Source organism: Artemia franciscana, chromosome 20, assembly GCF_032884065.1.
Source record: "Artemia franciscana chromosome 20, ASM3288406v1, whole genome shotgun sequence".
Lineage (NCBI taxonomy): Eukaryota > Metazoa > Arthropoda > Branchiopoda > Anostraca > Artemiidae > Artemia > Artemia franciscana.
Window position 1 is genome coordinate 22,142,610 of NC_088882.1, and position 27,799 is coordinate 22,170,408.

At 36.2% G+C, this 27,799-nt stretch overlaps 1 protein-coding gene across 1 annotated transcript in view; it reads left to right on the plus strand.

Annotated features, from left to right (window-relative positions):
* The first annotated feature begins 9,199 nt into the window (after window positions 1-9,199).
* LOC136039917 (ionotropic receptor 93a-like) overlaps window positions 9,200-27,799 on the plus strand; it is an 81,439-nt gene continuing 62,839 nt past the window's right edge. The window contains exons 1-3 of the mRNA XM_065723907.1: window positions 9,200-10,761; window positions 16,621-16,770; window positions 21,568-21,663. Coding sequence (XP_065579979.1) covers window positions 9,375-10,761; window positions 16,621-16,770; window positions 21,568-21,663 — 1,633 coding nt within the window. The 5' untranslated portion in view covers window positions 9,200-9,374. The remainder of the gene's footprint in view (window positions 10,762-16,620; window positions 16,771-21,567; window positions 21,664-27,799) is intronic.

The window sequence follows — 27,799 nt, forward strand, 5'->3', positions numbered from 1 at the left end:
AAAACGTTCGTAAAAAACTAAAAGTTATAGTTGCCTTTTTAAGTACCCAAAAATTGGAGGGCAACTGGGCCTCCTCCCCCTCCTTTTTTCTAAGAATCATTCGATCAAAACTATGTGAAAGCCATTTAGCCAAATAAATAAATATGCAAATTTTGCTTTAATTATTCATCTGCGGAGAGCCGAAATCAAAACATGGATTAGCTAAAAAACGTTCAGAAATTCAATAAAAAAAGTTTTTTTTTAGCTGAAAGTAAGGAGCGACATTAAAACTTAAAACGAACAGAAATTACCCCGTCTATGAAAAGGGCTCTTCCCTCTTCAACGCCCTGCTCTTTACGCTGAAGTTTTTACTGTTTTAAAAAGTAGAGTTGAGAGAAAGAGTCAAACTTTAGCGCAAAGAGTGAGGCGTTGAAGAGGGAACAGCCCCTTTCATATCCGGGGTAATTTCTGTTCGTTTTAAGTTTTAATGTCGCTCCTTACTGTCAGTTAAAAAAAACTTCTTTTTATTTAATTGAATACAGAGTCTTTAAATTTTCTCTTTTCAAACTTTCTCTACAATGGGTTTTGTTATGGCAATAGACTAGACTCTGATTTTGTAAGAGACATCTCGCAAAATTCAAAAACTTTTTATTCTCCTTTTTCTTAAATAGCATACTGTACTATACAGAACTGCAGCAAACAATCAAAATTATAGGGAGAAGTAATTTTGGGAAATAATTGCTTAGAGGTAAAAAAAAGAGATCAATTAGATTATAATCTACATCTGAAGCGATTCAAATAATTATTTTGATATTTTCTAGAAAATTCCCCGTGAAAAATGGTGCCAAAGCTACTATCTTCTGTTGACTTTTCCACTGGCAGGTTTTCTTCGACAAAAAGGAAAAACTGGGGTAGTTATTCTGCCCTAGATTTTGACGAACGTCAAAATCATCGATATCTAAAGCTGTAAAAGTTAGACCTGGCTGAATTAATACGGACTATGCTTGACGATGGCAATAAGGCCACGGAATGAAAATAGGCAATGGTTTGAAAACTATCGTAAAACCTTATTAAAAATCACAGTTTTCAAGGACACACGAAAAGTCGATCCAATATTTCGTCCCTAAACATATTAAATGTATATACGAATGGGTTATACTTTAAAGTATATTTAATGAAAGTATATTTAATGGTAGCAAATAGTTATCCACTTTAGTACGTTGTTCCACATTTATTTTAAAGGATGCTGTTGAAGGCTCAAAAACTTCATTTTTAGGACAATTTATTAAATTTTAATGAAGGGTATTCTGGGTAAAATTTTAGGCTGGCTTACCCTCTAGCCTTTCTTGGTGTAATGGAACATATTCAATGAGTCGTTGCAAACCCCTCTTACCAAGGAAAAAAAATTGTGTGTAAGATGTATATTTGCATTTATGTCCACGGAACGATGACTAGGAAGGACTCCTTTTCCTCCAAGGCACAGGAAAAGAGGCTAAATTACCCAATAGGGGTGACAATTTTTACAAAATGAATAGAAAAAACTAAGATTTTCTTATGGAAGCGAAAAGTGAAGTTGAAACTTAAAACGGAAACAAATTACTGCTTAATTCAAGGGGAGTCAAGCTAAAATGTTAATAAACGAAAAATTTTAGGCCCTAAACTAAATTTGCAGCAATCTTGAAAATTGCAAATCCTTCCAAAATTTTTGTTTCAATGTTTCAGACAGCCCCTCCCTTCAAGGAAAAAAAAATCACTGATACCTCCGCCACAGTTTTTTCTAAGGACCTCTATGTCTTTTATCCTTTTATACATTTTAAAGGATGTTTATGCTACAAGATCAAGAGCCATTACAAATAGATACGGTGAGTGTGGCCACATACACGGACCTTCTGATTGGCTTTTTTTTCGCAAGAAGACTGACTGACTAAGAATATGTCAATTGAAAATGTAGCTGATTAGGTAATCCATATTTTTTTTCTACCTTAATCAATTTCTGGTTTTATTTATTTTTTTTAATTTTGAGCCAACATTTTTTTGAAAGAATTCATTATTTGAACTATTAGTCGTGACAATAAAGCAATTGCAAAATATATGGGTTGATAGCCCTAAATTTAGTCGCGTTATATCCAGAGATGACATCGTCTTCATATTTTAAAGCAGTATTGTCACTGGGAAAAGAAATTTTGATAAACTCTAGAACATTCTTGAGGACGAATTATGGAAGTTCGTCTTGCACTTGTCAAATTTACTGCAAAACTCTCAACTATATACTGCTACTGCTACTATTACTAACAACTCACTGCAGTCCCAAGTAACCTGAGGCCAAAACAGCTGCGCATGCTTTACCTCCGCCGAAATCAATTCGCAGCTTTACTCTTTATCCTAGCTCAGAAGGTACTAAAATCCTTTACTTTTTTTTCTTATGACCTCTTCCCGCCTCATTCGGGGACGACCTACTTGTAATTTTGCCCTAGATAGATGGCCGAAAAGCACAATTTTTCTTTCATAATAGCCCAAGAAAGTGAGATATAACCACAGTCTTCTACAGCTTATTATTCGAAATGTGAACAATAAGTCAAACGGGTACCTAAAACTATCCTTAAACAATTCCTCTGGAAATTATTGAAGATATTTTCCTCTGCCTTTTGAAGCGCCCTCGTATTAAAATCATACTTGATCGCTGTCTTTATCTTAGTTTGCAGTATTCTAATCTATTTTCTTAGGCTTATCTTCCTATTCTTTCAAAGTTTTTCTAGTGCGAGAAAAAACATCCTGGGCCTTGGTTATTCTAATTTTCACATCTTCACTGCGTCCACCGTCTTTACTAATAATACTACCTAGGTTAATGAAGCTATCCACTTGGTCAGTCTTCTTATTACCCAACATACCTCTTCACCTTCATTTATTAGTAGCCTAAGTGATTTAATCTTTTTAATATTATATTCGAACCTATTCTTTCTCCGTAAACTCTGAAAACCTCCCTAAATTTGTTCATTTTGCTAACATTTTTATCTAGAACACTCAGTTCATCTATATAATCTATGTGTATGAGAGTTTTACCTTCCCATATGATTCCTGTTCTTCCAAACTCTCTGCCGTGCTCCTTAGGGCGAAGTCCTTTAAAATAATCCACATAAATGGGGGGGGGCGATATATTCCTGCCTAAATCCTGATTTAACACCAAGCCAGCTACTAACATCACGTCTTACCTTGACCGCGGCAATATTGCTGCGGCTAATCTGTTCTATGTGCTATCTCTCAACAAATGAACTAACATCATTTTATACAATTCTACAATTGGACTATTTGTCTTGGCTTTTTCTACAATTAGCCATGGCTTGATGCCCACAACTATTCGAATTTAATTAAAATCGAAATTGAATTAAAAAATTGAATTAAAATTGAATAGTTGTGGGCACCAAGCCATGGCTAATTGTAGAAAAAGCCAAGATAGATAGTCCAATTGAGTGAGAGGCAAATTTGGTAGTAACCCCCGTATTAGTAGGATTGTATAAAAATGATGTTACTTCATTTGTTAATCGATAAGTCTGTCTATTATCCGTCTATGCGTCATTCCTAGGGCAGAAGAACTAAGGTATATAGTCATAAAACTAAGATAGTCATAGAACCTATAGTTTTCCAAGTGTTGGGGTAAATGGTACGGGTGACCAAGACCAAGAATGACCAAATGACCAAGAATTAAAAATTGACATAGTACCATTAGATTGCCTGGAATGAGAGGTAAACAAGGCGCGCCGCCAACCTATGGTCTTTGGCAGATAAGCACATAGCACAAATCAATTTTATGTACTTATACTATTTACTTTACAAGGATTGGATCTTCACTGAAGCCTTTAAATCGGCTGAATCAAATGTTGTTCATAGTCTTGGTGGTAGACGTATTCCCCGCCGGAAAATTTCCCCCGCAGAAAATTCCCCCACATTCAAAATTGAGCAACCAAAGAGAATGGATGATAAACACAATTAACGAAGAAAACAAGGAATTTGGGGATGGTGTTGAATATCCCATGGGTGAACTGGGGTAAGTCCGACACAGGGGCAAGTCCGATACCCCCGTCTTATCTGGTTTAGTGAAGACAGAAGTCTCAGGTTTTATACTTCGTCTTCTTCCTTTGGCTTGATTCTTCACAACAGTGTTTATTATTGCCGTCATTTTTGATTTCTTTTATAGTGAAGGAATTTTCAAATTTACAGGTTCTTTGCTGGCCTCGAGGTATGTAGTAAATTTTTCAGTGATAGTTTTGAAAACTATAGAGAGGATAGAACGATTCTAAATATCTGATAAATTAGTTGGATAGTTGAAGTATTTGCTGTAATTTATTAGTATTTTATCCTCCAGCCAGTCTGGAGATACAAGGGGTGTAGTACTTAACCCAGAAAAAAATCATTAGTGGTAACTCTGCCATGTTGGACTTCCCACGTACTGGGTAAATTCTAGCACCAGGGGCTGGATTTATGCCGTGTATACGAGTGGCTAGTCTTTTGCAGTTATAGCCTAGAATTCAGTAAAGTGTATTTGTCAACTATTCATCATTTTAACAACTCTTTATCCCAATGATTGTCTGCTATAAACGGAAGGCTTTACTATTGTTACCATATCAGATTGTTATTGTGTCAAAAATTGAAAGTAAACGACTAGCAAATATTAAGATAAATATAAATTAGGTCTATAATCTAACAAGGCATATCAGGAATCGGAACAAGGTGAGGAATTTTGGCCCAAGAGGCCTTTGGTACCAGCACCCTCCTGATGTTTCAAAATCTACACGATTCCCTGTCATTTAACTGTTTTTAACTTAATTTACCAATGTTTTGAGCTTTTCTTGATTTTAACCGTTAGGACTTCTGGCCTGTACTTCTTAGTTTCGTGGAAATTTCATGTCAGATCTGGGAGACTTACCTTAACCCTTCACTGATTCAAAAAGTTACAGGAATATACGATTCGGCTATTCCGGTGTGTATCAAGCGTGACGTGGTCGACAAGGAGAAGTTTGATCCAGCCAAGTTCAAACGAAATGTTGAGGGTAAAAAATCAAAGACTCGAATTCAACTAAAGAATGACAACCTGGGTGAATACTGCAACTGAACAGATTAGCTTTTCAGTGTTGTTAGAACTTCTCTCGAACTCAGCATGTTGCCCTTCTCTTTATGCCTCAGTATCTGTTACATCCGGTAGGCAAAGAGCTGTTTGATGAGAAACTGACTTAATCGTACCTGCAGAGGCTTCAAGAGTGGCTGAATATAGATAGAAAGAGAAATTAGAAAAGTTTGAAAAAAAGGGAAAGTAAAGAAGAACACGCTCTAGCCAAAATGGAAAAATAAATAGTAAGATGATATTTCCAGTGAAGACTCTGACGCTGTTGTCTCATTGAGTTCCTCAATTGACCAAATAGACATCTGTCATACGGATAGCAGTAAGCATGAAGAAGAGGAAGAAAAGAAGCTAAACATACGGCTAAAAGAGTACCATGCTATAGCATACGATACCGAATGTGATCAACAAGACTGGTGTATCGCAAGGGTGCTTGACTTTCCCGACAAAAACCTTGCTTGGATAAAATATCTTCGCTGATTGAGCCTAGCCGACGATTCGTATGAATGGTTAAGTTCACATTGACGAAGTCGAAGAAGACTGCGTGTTTGCCAAATTGTTGAATTTTTCTTCAGCTGGTCCCTACACTCTACCATCATTCCAGAAACGGCCCGTCGTCAGCTTGCAAAAGAAGCGCAGTAGGGCCTGCGAGTGATCAAAAGTTTGCTTTCTCTGCTCTCTCTGATACTAATTGAAATTGTTTTTTTCCATTATTTGAAGTAATGTTCCTACCTTCTTCATATTTACAATTTTTTTTTTTTTAAAACACTGTTCTCAGAGACTTCTCCTATATACGGGGTAAAACTAACAATTTCGGAGTTACCCCATGGTAAGTAGAAAACTGACGTTCTGCTGTGCCACATACAAACTATTAACCACAGTTTTTTGGTTTGTATGGTTTTTCCTTACATAGAAAGACCCTCTATTATGTCTTAATGTGAAATAATTTTATATCTGCATGCATGGGATTGACATGAGGGGTTTTGGTTACTTTAATGCAGCAGCTCACAGAAACAACAAACTTTCAGATTTCCTGGACTATGAAGAATGTTAACAGTATGACCAAGAGCAACATTAAATAGTTTTTATTGTGGCAATAACTATAAAATAATTTTGGGAGTAAATTAAGTTAAAAAAAACTATAAGGGGCCGGACTCTCCAGTCCACTCTGATACTTATTTTCCCATTTGTGTTTATTTTGATTCTTTTTTCTGTTTTTATGGGCTGAGTTATCCTAGCAGGGTCAGATAAAGAGTTACAAAAAACAATTTGGAAACATTCAATTAAAGGCAAGGCACAGATATAACAGGCTGGAAGTGCACAGATGAGGCCATAACAGACTAAGCCTAAGATGTACGACTAAGTACTTTCCGTAGACTTGGTCTGGTACTGAATAGATATAGTTTTCGATACTTTTCAAATAATTGGCTATCTCAGAATTTTAAGTTGGTTGCAACTTAGTCCTCCATGGGCAAAGTCATAGTTTGGTGCTACAAAATGGTAGAACACGCCACTTTCCAGTGGCAAAATCTTTTTGGTCACTTTAAAAGGGCTTTAGAACATTTAATCTCTGTTCGAGTGAGCTCTTCCAATCTTCTAGAACGATCGGTTCGATATGATCATCCTGGGATTAAAACAAATAAACACGAATCCATGATCCTTCTTCTGAAAAAAAGCGAAATTCTGTAATTTTGTATGTAGCAGCTTGAAACCTCACACTAGGGTTCTCTAATATGTTAAATCTTGTGATGCGATCTCTTTAAAACTTTTACAACTTGCTTAACTTCTACAACTTTACAACTGTTTGATTCTATATCATATATTCTACATATATTTTGGATTATAGGTAGAATATTCCATATTCTTTTCTTTTCTTCATTCTTTTATTTCTCAATAACAGTAATCAGTAAGGAGCGACCCGGCTCAATAGTAACCAAAACTCTAAAAAATTGAATTTTGATATCAATAGCTACATCAAAAGCATGGCATTTTAATGCTGATTTTAAATATATAAGTTTCATCAAGTTTAGTCTTACCCATCAAAAGTTACGAGCCTGAGAAAATTTGCATTATTTAAGAAAATAGGGGGAAACACCCCCTAAAAGTCGTAGAACCTTAACGAAAATGACACCATCAGATTCAGAGTATCAGAGAACCCTACTGTAGAAGTTTCAAGCTCCTATCTACAAAAATGTGGAATTTTGTATTTTTTGCCAGAAGACAAATCACGGGTGCGTGTTTATTTTTTATTATTATTATTTTTTTTATCCCAGGGGTCATCCTATCGACCAAGTGGTCCTAGAATATCGCAAGAGGGCTCATTCTAACGGAAATGAAAAGTTCTAGTGCCCTTTTTAAGTGATCAAAAAATTGGAGGGCATCTAGGCCCCCTCCCACGCTCATTTTTTCCCAAAGTCAACGGATGAAAATTTTGAGATAGCCATTTTGTTCAGCATAGTCGAAAACCGTAATAACTATGTCTTTGGGGATGACTTACGCCCCCACAATCCCTAGGGGAGGGGCTGCAAGTTACAAACTTTGACCAGTGTTTACATATAGTAATGGTTATTGGGAAGTGTACAGACGTTTTTAGGGGGGAATTTTATTTTGTTTGGGGGTGCGGCTGAGGGGAGGGGGCTATGTTGGAGGATCTTTCCTTGGAGGAATCTGTCATGGGGGAAGAAAAATTCAATGAAAAGGGCGATGAAAACGTTTTGGCAAATGAAAGAAAGGAGTAGCATTGAAACTTAAAACAAACAGAGACTATTACGCATATGAGGGGTTCTAAAAATACTTTAGCATAAAGAGCGAGGTATTTAGGAGGAGATAAATACCTCGCTCTTTATGCTAAAGTATTTTTAGTAATTTCAACTATTTATTCTACGGCCTTTCTGATTCAGGGGTCATTCTTAAAGAATTGGGACAAAAATTACGATTTAGTGTAAAGAGCGAGGTATTAACGAGGGTACAAACCCCCTCGTATACATAACAAAAATATAAGATTATGAAAGTTTGTTACCTAAGTTAATTCTTAAGTTACGTATATTTTTTACTAATAAAAACATTCGTTAAAAATTAAAAGTTCTAGTTGCCTTTTTAAGTAACCGAAAATTTGCAGGGCAACTAGACCTCCTTCTCCACCCCTTATTTCTCAAAATCGTCTGATCGAAACTAAGAGAAAGCCATTTAGCCAAAAAAAGAATTCATATAAAAATTTCATTTTAATAATTTATGTGCGGAGAGCCAAAACCAAACATGCATTAATTCAAAAACGTTCAGAAATTAAATAAAAAAAAAATCATTTTTTTAGCAGAAAGTAAGGAGCGACATTAAAACTTAAAACGAACAAAAATTACTCCGTATATGAAATGGGTTGTCCCCTCCGCAATCCCTCGCTCTTTACGCTAAAGTTTGACTCTTTGCCACAATTCTACTTTTTAAAACAATTAAAAGCTTTAGCGTAAAGAGCAAGGGATTGCGGAGGGATTGCCTGAAAACTTGTATAATACCTTTAAAGGAGGGAATAATGAAGTATTGCCGAATAAGATGGAATGAGTTATTTTCAATGGTTCCATGGTCTGGAAACTGAACCTGATTTGACTTCTATATCGGGAGGGGGGTCCAAATTCTCTTCATCATGATGTCTGACTGCTGGAATGTCGTCTTCTAGAAGAAGCTGCTGAATATAAACCAAACTTGATAGGATATGATGGCTGGTGTCCGATTAATGTATCCCCAGGATTTTTTACTATTCTTACCTTAGAACGGGGGGGGGGATTCTTTGTCATCATGATCTCTCCGTAATTCCAAACTGTTTGTTAGACTATTTACTAGATGAGCTGGCGGAATTCAAACAAACCTGGCCATCAGCTAAAATTATGAAATAGATTATTATGCACTGGACAGATAGTAAGCTAGTATGAGCTTTATTTGAATGAGAACTTATTCGAGTAAATAATGCTGTGTTTAAAAATGGATAGCAAATTAATTTCATGCATCAAAATTTGATCTTCGCTCTCTCTTGGTTTTTTGTTTTCGGATCTCTATTGCCTTTTGTTTGGCATGAAACATGAGTTTACCTTTTGTTGCATTAAATAAAATATGATTAAGTGAATAATAGAACGACAAAAATGGTAAAGTCTATTCAATTATTTCAGTTGCATGATAAGTATGCCATGCATTATAAATGGGATGGGAGTTCCGAGATTCATAGTATGCTAGAGATGATCAAGTCCGGATGAATTTCTAAGAAGTCTATATTATTCCTCCATTTCCTTGAAATATGTCTTTAGTTGGCTTTCTCGTGATGTATAGTCTTGTGCCTCTGGGTTTCACAGTTTTAATTACAGTAATAGGTGCGTCCGTTACAGATAAAAATGGTGTTTCATTATATCCTAGTGTGGCTGTTAATAAGGATTTTCGTGCGACTCGTATACACTTTAAAGACTCCAAAGCAACGACAAAAAAAGAGCCTACATTCCAGGCAAGGACCTCAAGAAGAGCAAGATCAAGAGTTGAAAAACGAAGGAATCAGCAGGGACCAGAATATATGCCATCTGAATCCTATGGTGCATCAGGGACAGGACCAACTAAGTGGGGAAGAAAAGCTAGTGAGGAGGACTTGGGATTACGAGGAGGAAGAACAACAGTGTCTGGCTCCAAACAACCCGGAGTTACCAGCCCTGGGCATTCGGAGACGAATCTGAATTTTCAGGCTGAGAGAAGTGAGGATTCTGTTCAACAGACTATTAAAGTTATAACGAAGGTTCAAGGTGAAACTTTTCTGAGTGAGTTCACGCGAAAAGAAATAGGTGATGATTTAAACCCAAGTCTTAAGTCTGTTAATCTGAATTTAGAAGAAAGTGCCACTCAGTCTAGCTCTTCGAGCCAATATTTTGAACGGGACCTTCCCAGTGAAGAAAGTGCAGAAATTTATACTGAAGCGTCACATGAAGCGTTACCACTGGAAAGCGATAGAACAGAAAATAATTTTAATGAGAGCCTCAATTTTGTGTTGAATGATCAAGTGACCATAAAACCTTCTAATGGAAATACTCTGGTATTTGGTGACTTATTATATTCTCTAAACATGTCTTATTCGAGATTGGAAATTCAAGACATGTCAAAAATTGAAGCTAAGCAAGTATCTCACACTCAACTGAGTGATCCAAAAAATGTAGGTTTTGAAAATAAGGCTCTTACAAATTATGATCATGAGTTTAACATTCAAATTTCTTCATCAGACAACGCAGAAAGAAATGAAAACGTAGCAAATGAAGATGAAGATCCTCTTTTTATGGATTATGGTCTTCTTGATTCGTCAGCTGTCTATAGGCCATACATTTTAAGCTCTTTCAATACGGGTCTCGATAATATCCCCTTATCGTCTCCTCGGCTCGACCGGGCCATGACCCATTCAAATAATGTCCAATTTTTCCAATATGGGTGTGACAGTTTCTCAAGTTATTGCGATTCTGTTCATTCAAAGCTATCTGCATTGACGGCCAGTTCTAGGTCGACAGACATAAGTTTAAATTCGTCATCTGTGTCCTATACTAGTAAGTTAGAGATGGCCATTGAGAATATACTGGATGAAGGAATTGGATTTTTCGGTTCTGATGTGCCTGAATATATATGGAGACCCTTCGATGGTGTGTCCTATAATATTGGTAAGTGAACTTCGATTTCGATATGAAGAAGAACCAATTCTGATTTTAACTTTTGTTTTTGTGTCTTTTTTATCGTGTCTTTGAGGTTTTTATTAATGCTCAAAGTGACTATTAATTGGTCAGTTGGTCAAGTTTATAGATTCCCTTGTCTAAAATATGCAACGTGAAAATGTAAGCAAATTGTGCTTTGCTCTGAAGGTCCTCGTAACCTCCTTATTTGTTCTCGATAGTTTAAAGTCTGTTCAAGATGTTGAAGGACTATTTGTCTACTCGTTACTCAGCAAAAGGATTAGTTTTGGTTATTTTGTGGTTAAATTATCCCATTCCTGTTGAGGTTAAACGAAGAACCTCTTATTTTTGCAGAAATATCCTGCTCAACTCTAGTAGGACGAGGACCAAGGTAGATCAAGAAAAGGAACGCCAGGCCAAAATAAAATGAATATGAGGGAACACTCTTACTTCTATATTGGATTGTGGGAAATAGTGTTCAATCTTAATATTCAAGCGAAAGTCTTTTAAAAGTGTCCAAATTGCTTTGGTTTGCTTTTCTGTCCTAGGTAGATTTGGTCTTGGCTTATGTCCGGTCTCCTTACTAGGCACTAGGTATACCAGCACTTAACAAGGCTAAAAAATTATTTTTGATCTTCAGTTTATTTTCATTGCAAATGACAAGAACGCAAAATCTAAAATAATTCATAATAGGAAATGGTTTAAAACATTAATCTAGATGAGAAAAACACTAGTCTTCTATCTGTCAAGTGCTATGTAAATCCTTAGTGTCTAAGGAGCTTTTGTTAAGGTTGTGGTGGTTGCCTCGTTTCTTTCAAAACACCACAAAAAAAATACTTCTTTGAATTAAAATGGAATAGTTGTGGGGCATCAAGTCATGGCTAATTGTAGAAAAAGCCAAGACAGATAGTCTAATTGAGTGAGAAGAAAAACCTGGCATTAATTAAAGTCCATTTGAATTAAAATGGAATAGTTGTGGGGCATCAAGTCATGGCTAATTGTAGAAAAAACCAAGACAGATAGTCTAATTGAGTGAGAAGAAAAACCTGGCATTAATTAAAGTCCATTTGAATTAAAATGGAATAGTTGTGGGGCATCAAGTCATGGCTAATTGTAGAAAAAGCCAAGACAGATAGTCTAATTGAGTGAGAAGAAGAACCTGGCATTAATTAAAGTCTATTTGAATTAAAATGGAATAGTTGTGGGGCATCAAGTCATGGCTAATTGTAGAAAAAACCAAGACAGATAGTCCAATTGAGTGAGAAGAAAAACATGGCATTAATTAAAGTCCATTTGAATTAAAATGGAATAGTTGTGGGGCATCAAGTAATGGCTAATTGTAGAAAAAGCCAAGACAGATAGTCTAATTGAGTGAGAAGAAGAACCTGGCATTAATTAAAGTCTATTTGAATTAAAATGGAATAGTTGTGGGGCATCAAGTCATGGCTAATTGTAGAAAAAACCAAGACAGATAGTCCAATTGAGTGAGAAGAAAAACATGGCATTAATTTCCCCCACCCCCCTTCAATGCCGACGTTACCGTTTCCCACTTATGCTACACCTCTCATGTTACTCCATAATGCCGAACTAGAGTCAATCTGTTGGAGGGTCTCCCCGGCTCGGCACGCTGGGTTCTTCCATTATAATTGAAAAAATCAATTATAATGGAAAATTTTCCATTATGTCACTCCACAATGCCGAACTAGATTCAATCTGTTGGAGGTTCTACCATGTTCATCACGCTGGGTTGAGTAAATATATATATATATATATATATATATATATATATATATATATATATATATATATATATATATATATGTATATATATATATATGTATATATATATATATATATATATATATATATATATATATATATATATATCTATATATATATATATATATATATATATATATATATATATATATATATATATATATATATATATATATATATATATATATATATATATATATATAAATCAAGTTCTAACCTTAGTTAGTTTTTTGAAAAAATATCTGTCTTTTGTCATTGATTCAAAGATGTTCTTTATTATTATGTAAAACTTTCAATATTTAAACTTGTCTACCAGTTAAATTTCACTTCCAAAGTTTGATAAAATATTTGGTATTTAGAACCAACAAAAATATATTCAGAATCACTAGGAGGTTTTCACCAGTAAAAAAAACTGAAAGTTTCTTTTTATAGAAAATATATAATTTCTGAGTCAATTCAAACTGCCGTTCGGCTCAACTGAAAATTGAAATTTGTCACAAAAAGACCTGACGACCTTTTTCTTTTTTTTTTTCTGCTCTCAAAATACATGTTTTGTAAAATAATTTCTCTGTAGCTGCCATAACCAAAATATTGGTTTTTTATGGCGCTTGGTATTAATCATGTGACATATAACAATCGCAAATTCTGTCGGTCTGTCGGACCCGGTTTTGCTACTTTAGGCACTTCCAGGTAAGTTAGGACGATGAAATTTGGCAAGCGTATCAGGGACCGGACCAGATTAAATTAGAAATAGTCTTTTTCCAGATTTGACCATCTGGGGGGGGGAGTGGGGGTTCCGCTAATTCGGAAAAAATAGAAAAAATGAAGTATTTTGAACTTACGAACGGTTGATCAGATCTTAATGAAATTTGATGCTTGAAAATTTATTGTATCTCAGAGCTCTTATTTTAAATCCCGACCGGATCTGGTGCCATTGGGGAGGAGTTGGGAGGGGGAAGCCTAAAATCTTGGAAAACACTTAGAGTCGAGGGATCGGGATGAAACTGGGTGGGAAAAATAAGTACAAGTCCTAGATACATGATTGACATAACCGGAATGGATTCGCTCTCTTTATAGTAGTTAAAATTAGAAAAAAGAGGTATTTTTAACTTACGAACGGGTAATCGGATCTCAATGAAATTTGATATTTAGAAGGATATCGTCTCTCAAAGCTCTCATTTTAAATCTCGACCGGATCTGATGACATTGGGGGGAGTGTTTTTTTTTGTGGGGGGGCCTAAAATCATGGAAGACGCTTAGAGTGGAGGGATCGGGATGAAACTTGGTGGAAAAAATAAGCAGAAGTCTTAGATCCGTGATTGACATAATTGGAACGGATCCGCTCTATTGGGGGGGGGGGGGTGATTCTGAAAAATTAGAAAAGTGACGTATTTTTAACTTACGAAGCAGTGATCGGATCTTCATGAAAATTCATATTTAGAAGGACCTCGTAACTCAGATCCCTTATTTTAAATCTCAACCGGATCCAGCGTCATTGGGGGGGGGGAGGGTTGAGGGGGAGACAGGAAATCTTAGAAAATACTTAAAGCGGAGAGATCAGGATGAACCTGGATGGGAAGAATAAAAATAAGTCTAAAATACGTGACTGACATAACAGGACCGGATCCGCTCTCTTTGGTGGAGTTGGGGGGGGGGGGGTAATTCGGAAAATGAGTTATTTTTAACTTACGAACGGGTGACCAGATCTGAATGAAATTTGATATTTAGAAAGATCTTGTGCTTTAAAGCTCTTATTTTACATTCCGACCAGATCCTGTGACATTTGGGGGAGTTGGAGGGGGAAACCAGAATTCTTGGAAAACGTGAAAATTGGGGTATTTTTATCTTACGAATAGGTGATCGGATCTTAATGAAACTTGATATATAGAAGGATCTTATGTCTCAGATGGTCCATTTTCGACTAGAATTGGATCCGGGGACATAGGGGGCTGGAGGAGGGAAACAGAAATCCTGGAAAACGCTTAAAGTGGAGAAATCGGAATGAAACTTGATGGGAAGAATAAGCACAAGTTCTAGATACGTGATTGACATAATTGGAACGGATCCTTTTTCTTTGGAGGAGCTGGGGGGGTGTTAATGGTGAAAAATTAGAAAAATTGAGGTATTTTTAACTTAAGAACGGGTGACCGGATCTTAATGAATTTTGATATTTAAAAGGAATTCATGTCTCAAAGCTCTTATTACAAATCCCTACCAGATCTCTTGACATTGGGGGGAGTTGGAGGGGGAAATTGGAAATTTTAGAAAACGCTTAGAGTGGAGGAATCGGGATGAAGCTTGATGGATAGAATAAGCAAATGTCCTAGGTACGTGATTGACGTAACCTCACTGCATTCGCTCTCTTTGGGGGAGTTGGGGGGAGGGGTTCAGTGATTTGGTGAGTTTAGTGCTTCTGGACGTGCTAGTACCATGAAAATTGGTAGGCGTGTCAGGGAGCTGCACAAATTGACTTGATACAGTTGTTTTCCCAGATTCGACCATCTGGGGGGCTAAAAGGAGAGGAAAAATTAGAAAAAATGAGGTATTTATAACTTAAGAGTGGGTGATCGGATCTTAATGAGTTTTGATATTTAGAAGGACATCGTGACTCAGATTTAAATCCCGACCGGCATTAAGCCTCTGATTTTCTTTTTAAATCAATCTATTAATTCTTAGAATTTTGGTAGAGCTCATACCATATGAGCTCTTGGCTCTTAACCCTTCTTGCCTCGTCATAAGTGCCATATGACCTCTTAGCTCTTGTTCATAATATCTGAGGTTTTGTTATAATCAAGTTCTTTTTATAATAACGAAGAAATCTTTTGTAACATCATCGTTTCTTGATTATTTTCTGTTTTTTTGGTTATTGAACCACTGATAATTCTTAAAACGCGCTTTTCTTAAATGTTGCCAGTGTTTTTTATTTACTCAGTCAGCCCACAAACAGCTCCTGAAACGTTCTTAACAATCTTTAGATTACTTACGAAATGCTTTGCGCTCTAACGTGTTTTTGTCCAATTCTCTACATCGAAGAAGCCGGTTTCCTTTTTTTCCGCCAATTTTTGGCTGGCTTTAATCTTATCTGTACTCCTTCCATATTTCTAAGGCTTAGAAAAGTGCACAGAAGACATATCTACACCCGTCTTAACTTCGGAAAAAACATGTTTTTCCCTAATTTTCTATTGAATCTGCTTTTCTTTGACTAGTTTTAGAAAACAGAATTTAAATTATTTAAGCAGGATTTCAAGCCGCATTAAGGTTTTTTTTTCAATTTCAGATGCTATTTTCTAAAATTTTCAAGACCTTATAAATCGGGATAGACTGGGATGGAGAAGAAGTGTGTATATCTGTGTTGGCATCAGTTGGTTTGGTGTTGCAATATGTTGTTAGTATTTGTAGCAGTAGGATCTAAATTAATTTGCCTGAAGACATTCATACATCTATCCAAAAACGTTAAACGACTTGAGTGACAGTTATGAGTTGGGTATAGTTTGGTAAAGACGGAGTTTCAGACAGAAAAAACTCCTCTGACATGAACAAGAACATGTTACTACAATCAGTTGAACAAAGTGTGGTTTAAGTAGAAAAAAAAGCTGTCAAGACTGAAAACAGGGCCTTTAAAGACTTGTAATTGGCTAAGCATTATAGAAATAGAATCTTGCTATCACAATAATAGTGTTATGATTTTTTGACTTCTCTATATTGTTCCCTCTATTTTCTCCCCCTTCAATTTTTAGACATCCACCCAATCGACGAGAAGACGCCAAAAAGATATGAAACTTTTATAGTATATTGAATTTTTGGGCAAAAATGATACTTTTATGGCAACAGTTTTTTCAACCCCCCTTATCCTGTTGGGATAAAACTTGTAGGCTAGTCTCCATTCCCGTGACTAATTTTTTCTGGGTTTTCATAGAACAATATTTTACTTTTCCATTGATCGAGACCCTAGAAGAAGCAGGAAAAAACTTGGCTATATAGCTTATGGTTATGAATATATAGGTAATCTATTATGTGAGCTTGCTACTCCCTGGAATTTGGAACTTTGAAATGTTTCTTTCTTTCTTTTAGGTATATTGTATGATCCGTCGTTTATAAGAAGTTGGAATATATCAGTTTTGGAAAAATTTACTAGGGATATTAGAATGAAATTTCCAGATTATTCATTTAAGTCAAATTTTTCTGTAAGATTGCTGGTAATAAATGAGGAACTACCTAAAGGTAAATCTTTCCTTGTTTCAACCTTATAATTAATCATGGAAAAGAAACTTCTATATGCAAGGAATGTGCAATGTATTTTAAGATTTGTTGTTTTCGAAGGTGTTTTCATCTCCTTTTTCTATTAGTTCTTTGATTATAATACGTACATGAAAATCATTCTTTTTTCTATTGTCATCATTTTTTTTTTCAGTAAAGCTTGCCTTATTTAGGAAGGATAAATTAAACAAAGGATAAATCCAAGTCTTTTTACCAACTTTCATTTCATTGTTTAGTTGATGATTAAACAGGGGAAAATACAACAAAATTCACTTTGCCCGACAACCAGAACTTGTTTTAGTTTTGCGAAGACGTTTATGGTAAACCGAACTAAAAGGGACCCTCCCGAAATCTAAACCCTTAGGACTCCCTCGTCCTTCAACTGTCGGTCTCTCTTGACTCTATTCAGGAATTTCATCACCTGATGCCTAATCAGCGTCAGGACCGTCCCCACACGCAAACCTTAGGGTAAACTGTCTGTTTCTGTTCAACCTATTCCTGAATCTCTTACCTCATCACCTGATAACTTATACCTAATCTACCAACCCGTGTATCTGATACCAATTTACCCCGCTCCTGCCAACGGCTGACAATTAGCATTGCTAAATGTCACCCCCTTCAATCCAATGCCGTTTTCATAAATCAAGCTTCTCTTTCCGTTTCAGTTTCTATCTCCCCAGACAGCAAAGATGACGGTGACATTGGAGGTACTACCATCGATAGAAAAAAAAGTTTTGGAGCCAGCTCCTCCGAAGCGCCCTCGTTTCCAGTGTATAAGTTCTGGATTTGAAAAGCTCGTAACAAAAGTGTCTGTGGCCCTCTCCTCTCCGAGAGACGTCCCCTTGCCGCCATTTTATCATTCAAGATATTCTATCACTGACGAAAGGAAGTGGCACCGTTGTTTTGATCGTCATCCTAGTCGCAGGGAGAACCATCCTTTATTTTCGTTATCTTCTTTGTTTTGAACCCAGAACTTAGGAGGGGTGCGTTGGGATTTTTTATTTCAGTTCACTCTGACCTTTTCATTTTTCAGACCTTTTGGCAAGATGTTACCGCACGTGATTTCAATTTGTACAAGATTTTCGTTGCTTTTATAGCATTTAGTTACGAGGCATACTTTTATAAAGATTACTTTTTAATTACTTCTATAAAAAAGGGTAGAGTGAAACCTTTGTACTTCAAGTGTTGTTTAAGATTTAGCCAGGAAAGCGTGCCAACTTCTTCTACTACTAACAAATCACTGCAACACCAAGCCCTCTGAGGCCAACACAGTTGCGCACGCTCCTCCTCAGTCATTTTGTATCCTGAGCTTCCTCTTTTTCCCCTACTAAGAAGTACAAATTTCGTTCAGATTATTTCTTACGACCTCTTTTCGTCCCATTCCGGATGACCTGCTTTTTTTTACCTCAGATGAATCAAATAGTTTGTGATAACGAACTGTAAGTAAGGAGCGATGCGGCTCAATAGTAACCGAAACTCTAAGAAACAGAGTCTTGATAACAACAGATTAATCAAAAGAATCAAATTTTGATGCTCATTCAAAATATATTTCATCAAGTTTAATATTACCCACCAAGAGTTACGAGCCTGAGAAAGTTTGCCCAATTTTCAAACGAGGGGGAAAACACCCCCAAAACATTAAGTGATTTTAATGAAAATCACAACGTGATATGCAGCATATCCGAGAACCTTACGGTAGAGGTTTCAAGCTCCTATATGAAAAAATGTGAAATTTTGGATTTTTTCCCAGAAGAAAGATCGCGGATGCACGTTTTTTTTTTTTTTCCAGGGGTGATCATATTAAACCAGTGATCCTAGAGAATCGGGACAGGGTTCAATTGATCGAAAGTCTAAACTTCTACTGCCCTTTTTAAGTGACCAGAATATTGAAAGGCAGCTAGCCCCCCTCCCACACCCCTTTATCCCCAAAGTCGCCCAATCCAATTTTTGAGACCGCAATTTTGTTCAGTATATTCTAAAGATGTAATAACTATGATGACTTGACCCCTTACAATCCCCGGCGGAAGGACTGTCAGCTATGAACTTCGCACGTTGTTTACATGTAGCATTAGTTATTGGGAAGTATACATATATTTTTTGTGAAGGGGGGGGGGTATTATTCTGATGGGTGGGGTTACGTGGGAGGATATTTCCATTGAGGAATTTTTCGTGGGGAAAGGAATTTTCCGTGGAGGGGAAATCGGATATCTTTGCATCATTTAAAAAAACGATTAGAAATTAATTAAAAAAATAAGTTTTTTCAACTGAAAGAAAGCAGCAACATTAGAACTTAAAACGATATTATTACATGTATATAAGGATGTTGGCCGCTCTTCAATACCTCCCTCTTTACGATTATTATTCTACTTAAACGGTCTTTGTTTTACATGAGTCATTCTTAAATAATTGGAACAAAAAGTCAAACTTTAGCCTAAAGAGCGAGGTAGTGAGAAGAGGGAAACCCCCTCATATACTTAATAATTTCTGTTCGTTTTAATGTTGCTCTTTACTTTCAGATGAATTTTTTTTCTATGCCGCCGATCTCAGCTTATCTCAGCTTTTTCTGCTTTCGAGTGAGAAGCTCCGTTCTAACAGGCAAGCAGGCAGGCACCACTTTCAAACTGAAGATGGACTAAAATCTATAAGTGTTAAATATATGCGGCAGTTACCCGGCCCCACAGCCAATATATCTTCTTTGAGTGATAAATAGAAAAATTTACAGAAGCAACAACGTGGCATTTTCCCACGGGTCCGAAAGTGCTGCCATCTATGGTTTCTACCCATTTCTGTTCGTGATTTCAGCTGGGTTTATCATTCGGTTTTTCGGACTTGGGATTATGGTAGAGAAATGGTATCAGATGTGCCTAATAAACTTTAAAATTTCTCTCATTGCTAAAGAAATTGGAGCTTATCCTTTGCTCCTTTCTAAGTGGTGACGTTAGAAAGTTGGCCTACAGCAAAAAAAAATCAACTTTTTTTGTGCTGCTCTCGCAACACAATGATGTATATAAACGGGGATAGAATGCACCCCTGTTTAACTCCTGATTCAAAAACTAATTCCTACCTCAACCGTAGTAAAAGTGTCTCTGTACATAGTAGTAATCACCTTATTGCATTTCCCAGGTATATAACACAATAATATACAATCAAACACTTTTCATAATCTATAAAACTAAGGACTAAAACAGTCTAGTAATTCAGGCACTTCTCAATTATAAATCCTAGAGAAAAGTTTTGGATGACACTTCCTCTCTCGTTCCTAGATCATGATATTCTCTTAAAACATTGTCTACAGCATTTTTAAGTTTAAAAAATATCTTGATGATAAGTAAATCCTTTCCGACAGAATCCCAAGCTAATGCCTCTATAATTACCACATTTATTCTTATCACCTTTCCTATAAATAGGTTTTATTAAACGTTCCTTAAATCGTCAGGTACTTTCCTTTTTTTCAGAAACTATATCTATAATCTTCAGTAATTTATCTCTGAAATTCGATACCATATTATTTTAGAAAATAATTTGCCACAGTATCAGCTCTTGAGTGCTAACCTTTTTTTTGTATTGTCTCTATCTGTTTCGTGCAAAATAAGTCTTTCTTCACTTCCAAATAGTCATAGACATTTTGTTCTTTTTTATGTCATTTCCTGTAACTGTATCACGGTTTAACACATTCTCAATACGTTTTGCCCATCTCACTTTAACACTTTCCTAATCATTAATTGAGACCCCGTTCCTATCTTTAACTGGTATAGGTTCAGATTAACTGCTCCCTCTCAGTTTCATTAATATGCCAGTACAATGTTTTATTATTATGCCACCTGGCTGCATCTTTCGGATCGTCGATAATTTTATTCATAGCCTTCATTTTACACCGGCTTAGTTCATATTCTAATTCTTTCTCTGCATCCCTTACATTTTTCTTATTCACTCAAATTGTTTTTGTCTAATCCCCTCCTCTTTTCTACCTTAAGGCTTAATGCCTTTTTACCAATGTTTCTAGCTGCGTTTCTAACTTTCCACCCTAAGAAACCATCTGCCAACGTGCCTGGTGTGCTAAAAAGACTACTAACTAGAAAGAAAAGCGTATATGGAAGTTCTGTAATTTAATTTATTCCTAAAAATAAATACAATTTTTTAATGTGGGGTAAAAAGTAAAATGGCTATCTCGAAATTTTGATCAATTGTCTTTGGAGGCTATGGGGGGGGGGTAGAAAAAAGGGAAATGGAGGATGTCTTGTTGTATTCTAATCACTTTTAGCAACATGCTCTGAAAATTTTATTTTAATACCCATAGCCGTTCTTGAGTTTCGCAGATATACCCTTGTAAGAACCTGAATGCACGTATTGTGTTTTATTTCGTTCAACATCCTCTTTAACTTCCCCTGAAATTTTCAACTCAATATGCTTTGCTCCTTTAAAATTACAAAACAAGTGTTTAAGCTATTGTAAATTTACATTATTTACGGCCCCTGCCCTAGGACGTATTGGGGCTAAGTTATCCCCGGAGACAAATTTATTGAATTTTTTTTTACTCTTATGTACAATATTGCTGTCTAGGAGGGTATGGGTATTGGGAGGCTGGTTTCTCCTCTGTCATTTTTTACTCTTAAAAGGTAAAATCTAGTTGTGAGTGAACCTTAGACACGCAAAGTAAATGACCGAAAGGAGTGTCCCATTTGTATTTCGAAGTGACGATCCTAATTAATCCCACTATATTTAAATATTAAAAATATTTAATATCCGTTTTATATATGATAGATCTCCATGCCATATTTAGCTTCGGACACTGCTCTTCTATTCGATATTTGGAACAGCTTTACGAAGACATGGATGTATTGCATGTTGCAACAACGGGTAAGTGGTTTATAAAATAACTGGAAAGCTTTATTTATTTTTTTTTATTCAGGCTTTTAAATAAAATGATTATAGACATAGTGATTGCTGTCTAAGTTTGAAATTTGTTTTTGCTTTGGTTCAATACAATTTAGAAGGAATGGGTTGTTTTGCAACTTCTCACTATTTAGGGCTACTACTCTCTATCTAAAGATAAACATGAAAGGCTTATTCGAATTGCCCATTGTCAGTGCTTCCGAATTTAAAACGAAATGTTGAATTTTTTCATAAAAGGAATATAGATAGATATTTAGAAGAAAAAAATTGTTAGATCTTGGTGGATGAATAAAATAGTTGCATTATATTTTTTTTTCTCTGCTATGTTCTATTAACCTGCATCGCTACTTTTAACTCTTTCATGTTTCGTTTTACTTTTTTCAGTGCTATCATTTTGATTTAATTTAAGCCATATAATGTTTATTTATGTTTTTCCTTTGCTATCATTATTGTTAATTTTATGATTGTTGCTGTTGTTAATATTATTTGCTTGAATGTGACATGAAAAACCTAAATAGTTTATTTTGTGTGATTAAGGGTGTCTTGGACAGGCGTTAGCTTCTAGAGCTTATAGCATGTTGTATTATTTTTGTTGTAACGTCTTTTGTTAATAAATTCAATTCAAATCCAGTTCATTATACGGAATGTATGTCTAGTGTTACTAACAGTTCTACTATTTAGAATAGTAGCACACCAATTTGTTGGACAAGGAGAGAGGCCATTTGATATTTTCGATTAGAGGGTGTCTGTCTATTCCCTTAAAAGGTAAATTGTCAAATTTCTTTTTTTTTTTCATGAATGGTCCTTCATGCCAGCTTGCACGGGAGATTAGTACATTTGGAAGAATCTACCAAGATTATGCGCTCAATAGGACTCAAAAGAAGGGGGGAGGGAGTAGTCATAGCTCTCTTTCCATTGCAGAATTTTTTGAAGTTTGGAATAAAGAATCGTATTCATGTACGTACTTGAACGAAGGTGGAAAATAGGGGGTATCCATTTGTCTAATGAGCCCACCTCTATAAAAAGTCTAAATAACACGATATGGAGAATATCTTTGTGCATTTTAACCAATGTCCCTCCCTTTAAACAATCATAAGGCTACACAGTTCCGTGTGTAGTTTACATTTTTAACTGCAACGCCCATAAATACCGGGGAGCTTGGGGGCGTCGCGGCTCCCCTTAAATTTAGGACAACCCTTAATATATTGTAAACGGACAAAAGTTAAACAAAAATCATAACTTTTATTTACAATGAAAGTGAAGAGTTATGTAAAAAAACTCAAAATGAACAAAAATTATCTTCTACATAAAAGAGCCTGCAACCCCACTAAACCCCCTCTCATTGGGCCGAAGCTTAGATTAAGAATTACTCACATTTTAATTTGAGTCTTCAATACGACGAACCTTTAGCCTAAAACCCCTTAATGGCCCTTCGAATATAGGATAAAGAGTGATCTACGTCGATATTAACCGAAATGTTAAAAAGGAATTTTAATGATAATATACGAAAAAAAATTAATGCTAATATTGAATGGACAAAATTCAGCCTTATCAATTGTTCCTTAAAACATATGTAAGATTTTTTCGTTTTGCTGATAATTTTTTCATTTTCCTTTGGATGGTCATGAGTGTATGTTCATTTTCTTTTAAATACTTCAAGGGATGATCTTATTAAATAAATGACCATGGAATATCAGTAGAGGGTTCATTCTAATTGAAAAATAAAGTAGTTTACTTTTTATGCAATAATAGAGATTACACGACAACAAACTGCAGACTTAAACCATTTTTTTTTCTGAAAAACAATAAATTAGTTGAGGGAGCAAACCTTTTTTTTAATACTGCTGATTTCGGTTTATTGTAAGAAAGCGGTATGCATCTAACCTCCTTGGTTTTTAGGAAAAGCGTGAACCTTTGGCTGGACTGATATACATGACGTAACAATTTTGGAAAACTGTGTACAATTCTTGCCTGGCCCCAAAATCATGGTTGTCTGTTGCCCTTGAGCTAAAGCCTATCCTGTGAGAGCTGAAATGGTGTTTTACAGTCTGTGTCTGAGGGAACTATCTGAAGCTGTTCTGCCAAGCTTTTGTTTCTTTGCACCGTGTTTCCGCTTTCGACTAGAGAGCTCTATTTAAGTAGGAAAGCTAGCTGGCAGCAATTTCAAATTCAATTTAGTCTGAAATCAAAAAGATTAACAATTATGATGACTCCTTGGCCTATTACCAAACGTTTTCTTAGAACCCTTGATAGAAATATCTACAGCCCCAGAAAGGAATATTATCTTACTGCTCCAGATGGGCTGTCATCTATTCTTGCAAGACATTCCTGTTTGTGATTTCGTTAAGTTTACTGTTCCATTTTATTTGCATAGAATTGGGACAAAGGAACAGTATCACATGTGCTCCCAATGTTTAGCAGTCCTGTCTGTACTTAAGAAATTTGAGATTGGTTCATCCTTTTCTACCAAAATTCCTTCGTAAGTTAGACAATTTTGATATCTTCGAGGGTGTTACAACTTTTTTGAGTTGCTCCTACCGAAAGAAAAGAATAATGACTGCTAAAAAAAAAATAATAATCTATTTGAGCCAGTGGGCTCTTAGTTCCTCAAGACTCCTCTTCCCTGCTTTAGCAATGCCAGCTTCACATGAAGGACGTTAGGTATGTTGTGTTTGAGCGGGGATCACAAGGACTGTCGATCTATATATGTAACTCCAGGGAAAGGTAAATAATTTCCTAGACCACGCTGCTTTTCCATTTACAGAATTTAAGAGAGAAAAAACACGTTCGGTGGTGTTTATCAACGGGGAAAAAATTCACAATTAAATTAGATTAAACGCACCATATAACGAAAAATAAAAAATAAAAAATAAATAAATAAAAGCACATCATAATAAACCCCAAAATACTGCAATCCCTGTAAATAGCCTGAATAAGCACAGAGGAATTTTCAAAGATAGTCTAGGGTACACCGAATTATATCTCATATAATTTCAGCCTGGCAATGAGAAATTTTAATAACCTCCAAAATATTGCAACCACTTTAATAGTCTGAATAAGCGAACAGAAATGACAAAAAAAAACTGTCTATCAATCTTTTGTTATTTCTGTGTACTTATTCAGATTATTTACAGTGATTGCAGTATATTTGAGGCCATCAATATATGTTGCTAAACTGAAATTATACAAGTGACAATCTGATGTACTGTAGACAATCTTTGTCATTTCTGTGTGCCTATTCTGGCTATTTACAGCGATGGCAGTATTTTGGAGGCTATTAAGATGTGCGTTTTATTTTTATTTATTTTTGGGTCTTTTTATGGCACTTGGTATTAACCAAGTGACATATAGCAATCGCAAATTCTGTTGGTCTGTCTGTCGGTCCCGGTTTTGCTACTTTAAGCACTTCCAGGTAAGCTAGGACGATGAAATTTGGCAGGTGTATCAGGGAACGGACCAGATTAAATTAGAAATAGTCGTTTTCCCGATTTGACCATCTGGGGGGAGTGGGGGCCCGTTAATTCGGAAAAAATAGAAAAATAGAAGTATTTTTAACTTACGAACGGTTGAACAGATCCTAATAAAATTTGATGTTTGGAAAGATATCGTGTCTCAGAGCTGTTATTTTAAATCCCGATTGGATCTGGTGACATTGGGGGGGGGGGGTTGGGAGGGGGGGAAACCTAAAATCTTAGAAAACACTTAGAGTTGAGGGATCGGGATGAAACTTGGTGGGAAAAATAAGCACAAGTCCTAGATACATGATTGACATAACCGGAATGAATCCGCTCTCTTAGGGGTAGTTGGGGGGGGGAATTCTGAAAAATTAGAAAAATGATGTATTTTTAACATATGAACGGGTGATCGGATCTCAATGAAATTTGATATTTAGAAGGATATCATGTCTCAGAGCTCTTATTTTAAATCCCGACCGGATCTGGTGACATTGGGGGGGGGAGTTGAGAGGGGGAAACCTAAAATCTTGGAAAACACTTAGAGTGAAGAGATCGGGGTGCAACTTGGTGGGAAAAATAAGCAGAAGTCCTAGATACATGATTGACATAACCGGAACGGATCCGCTCTCTTAGGGGTAGTTGGGGGGGGGGGGTAATTCTGAAAAATTAGAAAAATGAGGTATTTTTAACTTACGAACAGATGATCGGATCTCAATGAAATTTGATATTTAGAAGGATATCGTGTCTCAGAGCTCTTATTTTAAATCCCGACCGGATCTGGTGACATTGGGGGGAGTTGGGAGGGGGAAACCTAAAATCTTGGAAAACACTTAGAGTGAAGGGATCGGGATGAAACTTGGTGGGAAAAATAAACACAAGCCTAGATACATGATTGATATAAGCGGAACGGATCCACTCTCTTTGGGGTAGTTGAAGGGGAGGGGGTTAATTCTGAAAAATTAGAAAAAAATAGATATTTTTAACTTACGAACGGGTTATCGGATCTCAATGAAATATGATATTTAGAAGGATGTCGTGTCTCAAAGCTCTTATTTTAAATCCCGACCTGATCTGGTGACATTCGGGAGAGTTTGGGGTGGGGGAACCTAAAATCATGGAAAGCGCTTAGATTGGAGGGATCGGGATGAAACTTGGTGGGAAAAATAAGCAGAAGTCTTAGATCCGTGATTTACATAATTGGAACGGATCCGCTCTATTGGGGGGAGGGGGTTAATTCTGAAAATTAGAAAAAATGACCTATTTTTAACTTACGAAGGAGTGATCGGATCTTCATGAAACTTCATATTTAGTAGGACCTCGTAACTCAGATCTCTTATTTTAAATCTCAACCGGATCCATTGTCATTGGGGGGGGGGGACCGGAAATCTTAGAAAATACGTAAAGCGGAGAGATCAGGATGAAAATGGAGGGGAAGAATAAAAACCTGTCTAGTGACTGACATAACCGAACCGGATCTGCACTTTTTTGTGGAGTTGGGGGGGGGGGTTAATTTTGAAAACTGAGATATTTGTAACTTACGAAAGGGTGACCAGATCATAATGAAATTTGATATTTAGAAGGATCTTGTGCTTTAAAAGCTCTAATTCTAAATTCCGACCAGATCCTGTGGCATTGGGGGGAGTTGGAGAGGGAAACCGGAATTCTTGGAAAACGTGAAAATCGGGGTATTTTTATCTTAGGAATAGGTGATCGGATCTTAATGAAATTTGATATTTAGAAGGAATTCATGTCTCAGAGCTCTAATTTCAAATCCCGACCAGATCTTTTGACATTGGGGGGAGTTGGAGGGGGAAATCTTGGAAAACACTTGGAGTGGAGAAATCGGGATGAAGCTTGGTGGATAGAATAAGCGAATGTACTTGATACGTGATTGACGTAACCGTACTGGATTCACTCTCTTTGGGGGAGTTGGGGGGAGGGGTTCAGTGATTTGGCGAGTTTGGTGCTTCTGGACGTGCTAGGACGATGAAAATTGGTAGGCGTGTCAGGGAGCTGCACAAATTGACTTGATAAAGTCGTTTTCCCAGATTTGACCATCTGGGGGGTAAAGGGAGAGGAAAAATTAGAAAAAATTAGGTATTTATAACTTACTAGTGGTTGATCGGATCTTAATGAATTTTGATATTTAGAAGGACATCGTGACTCAGAGCTATTATTTTAAATCCTGACCGGCATTAAGCCTCTGATTTTCCTTTTAAATCAATCTATTGATTCTTAGAATTTTGTTAGAGCTCATACCATATGAGCTCTTGGCTCTTAGCTCTTCTTGCCTCGTCACAAGTGCCATATGAGCTCTTAGCTCTTGTTCTTTATATGTTGCGTTTAATGCAATGCAACTTTTAACTTTTTCTTTTCCCGTTGATAAAGGCTCTAGGATGGCGAGTCGAAATGTTCATATTTTTATTATTTAAAGTTTTTTGTTCAACAGTCTTATTTAGATTATACCCGTTTTTTCTCTATTAAATTCTGTAATTGGAAAGGTAGGGACTTTGCACCTTGTTTAAATTAAAAATGCTCAATGATTATTAGCTTGCTTTATTTGATGCAATTGGTTGTCTTTTGGTCTGTTAAGAAAATTTTATTGTTCTCACTGTAAAGTTCTTATCGAAAAAACCGGCATGCTA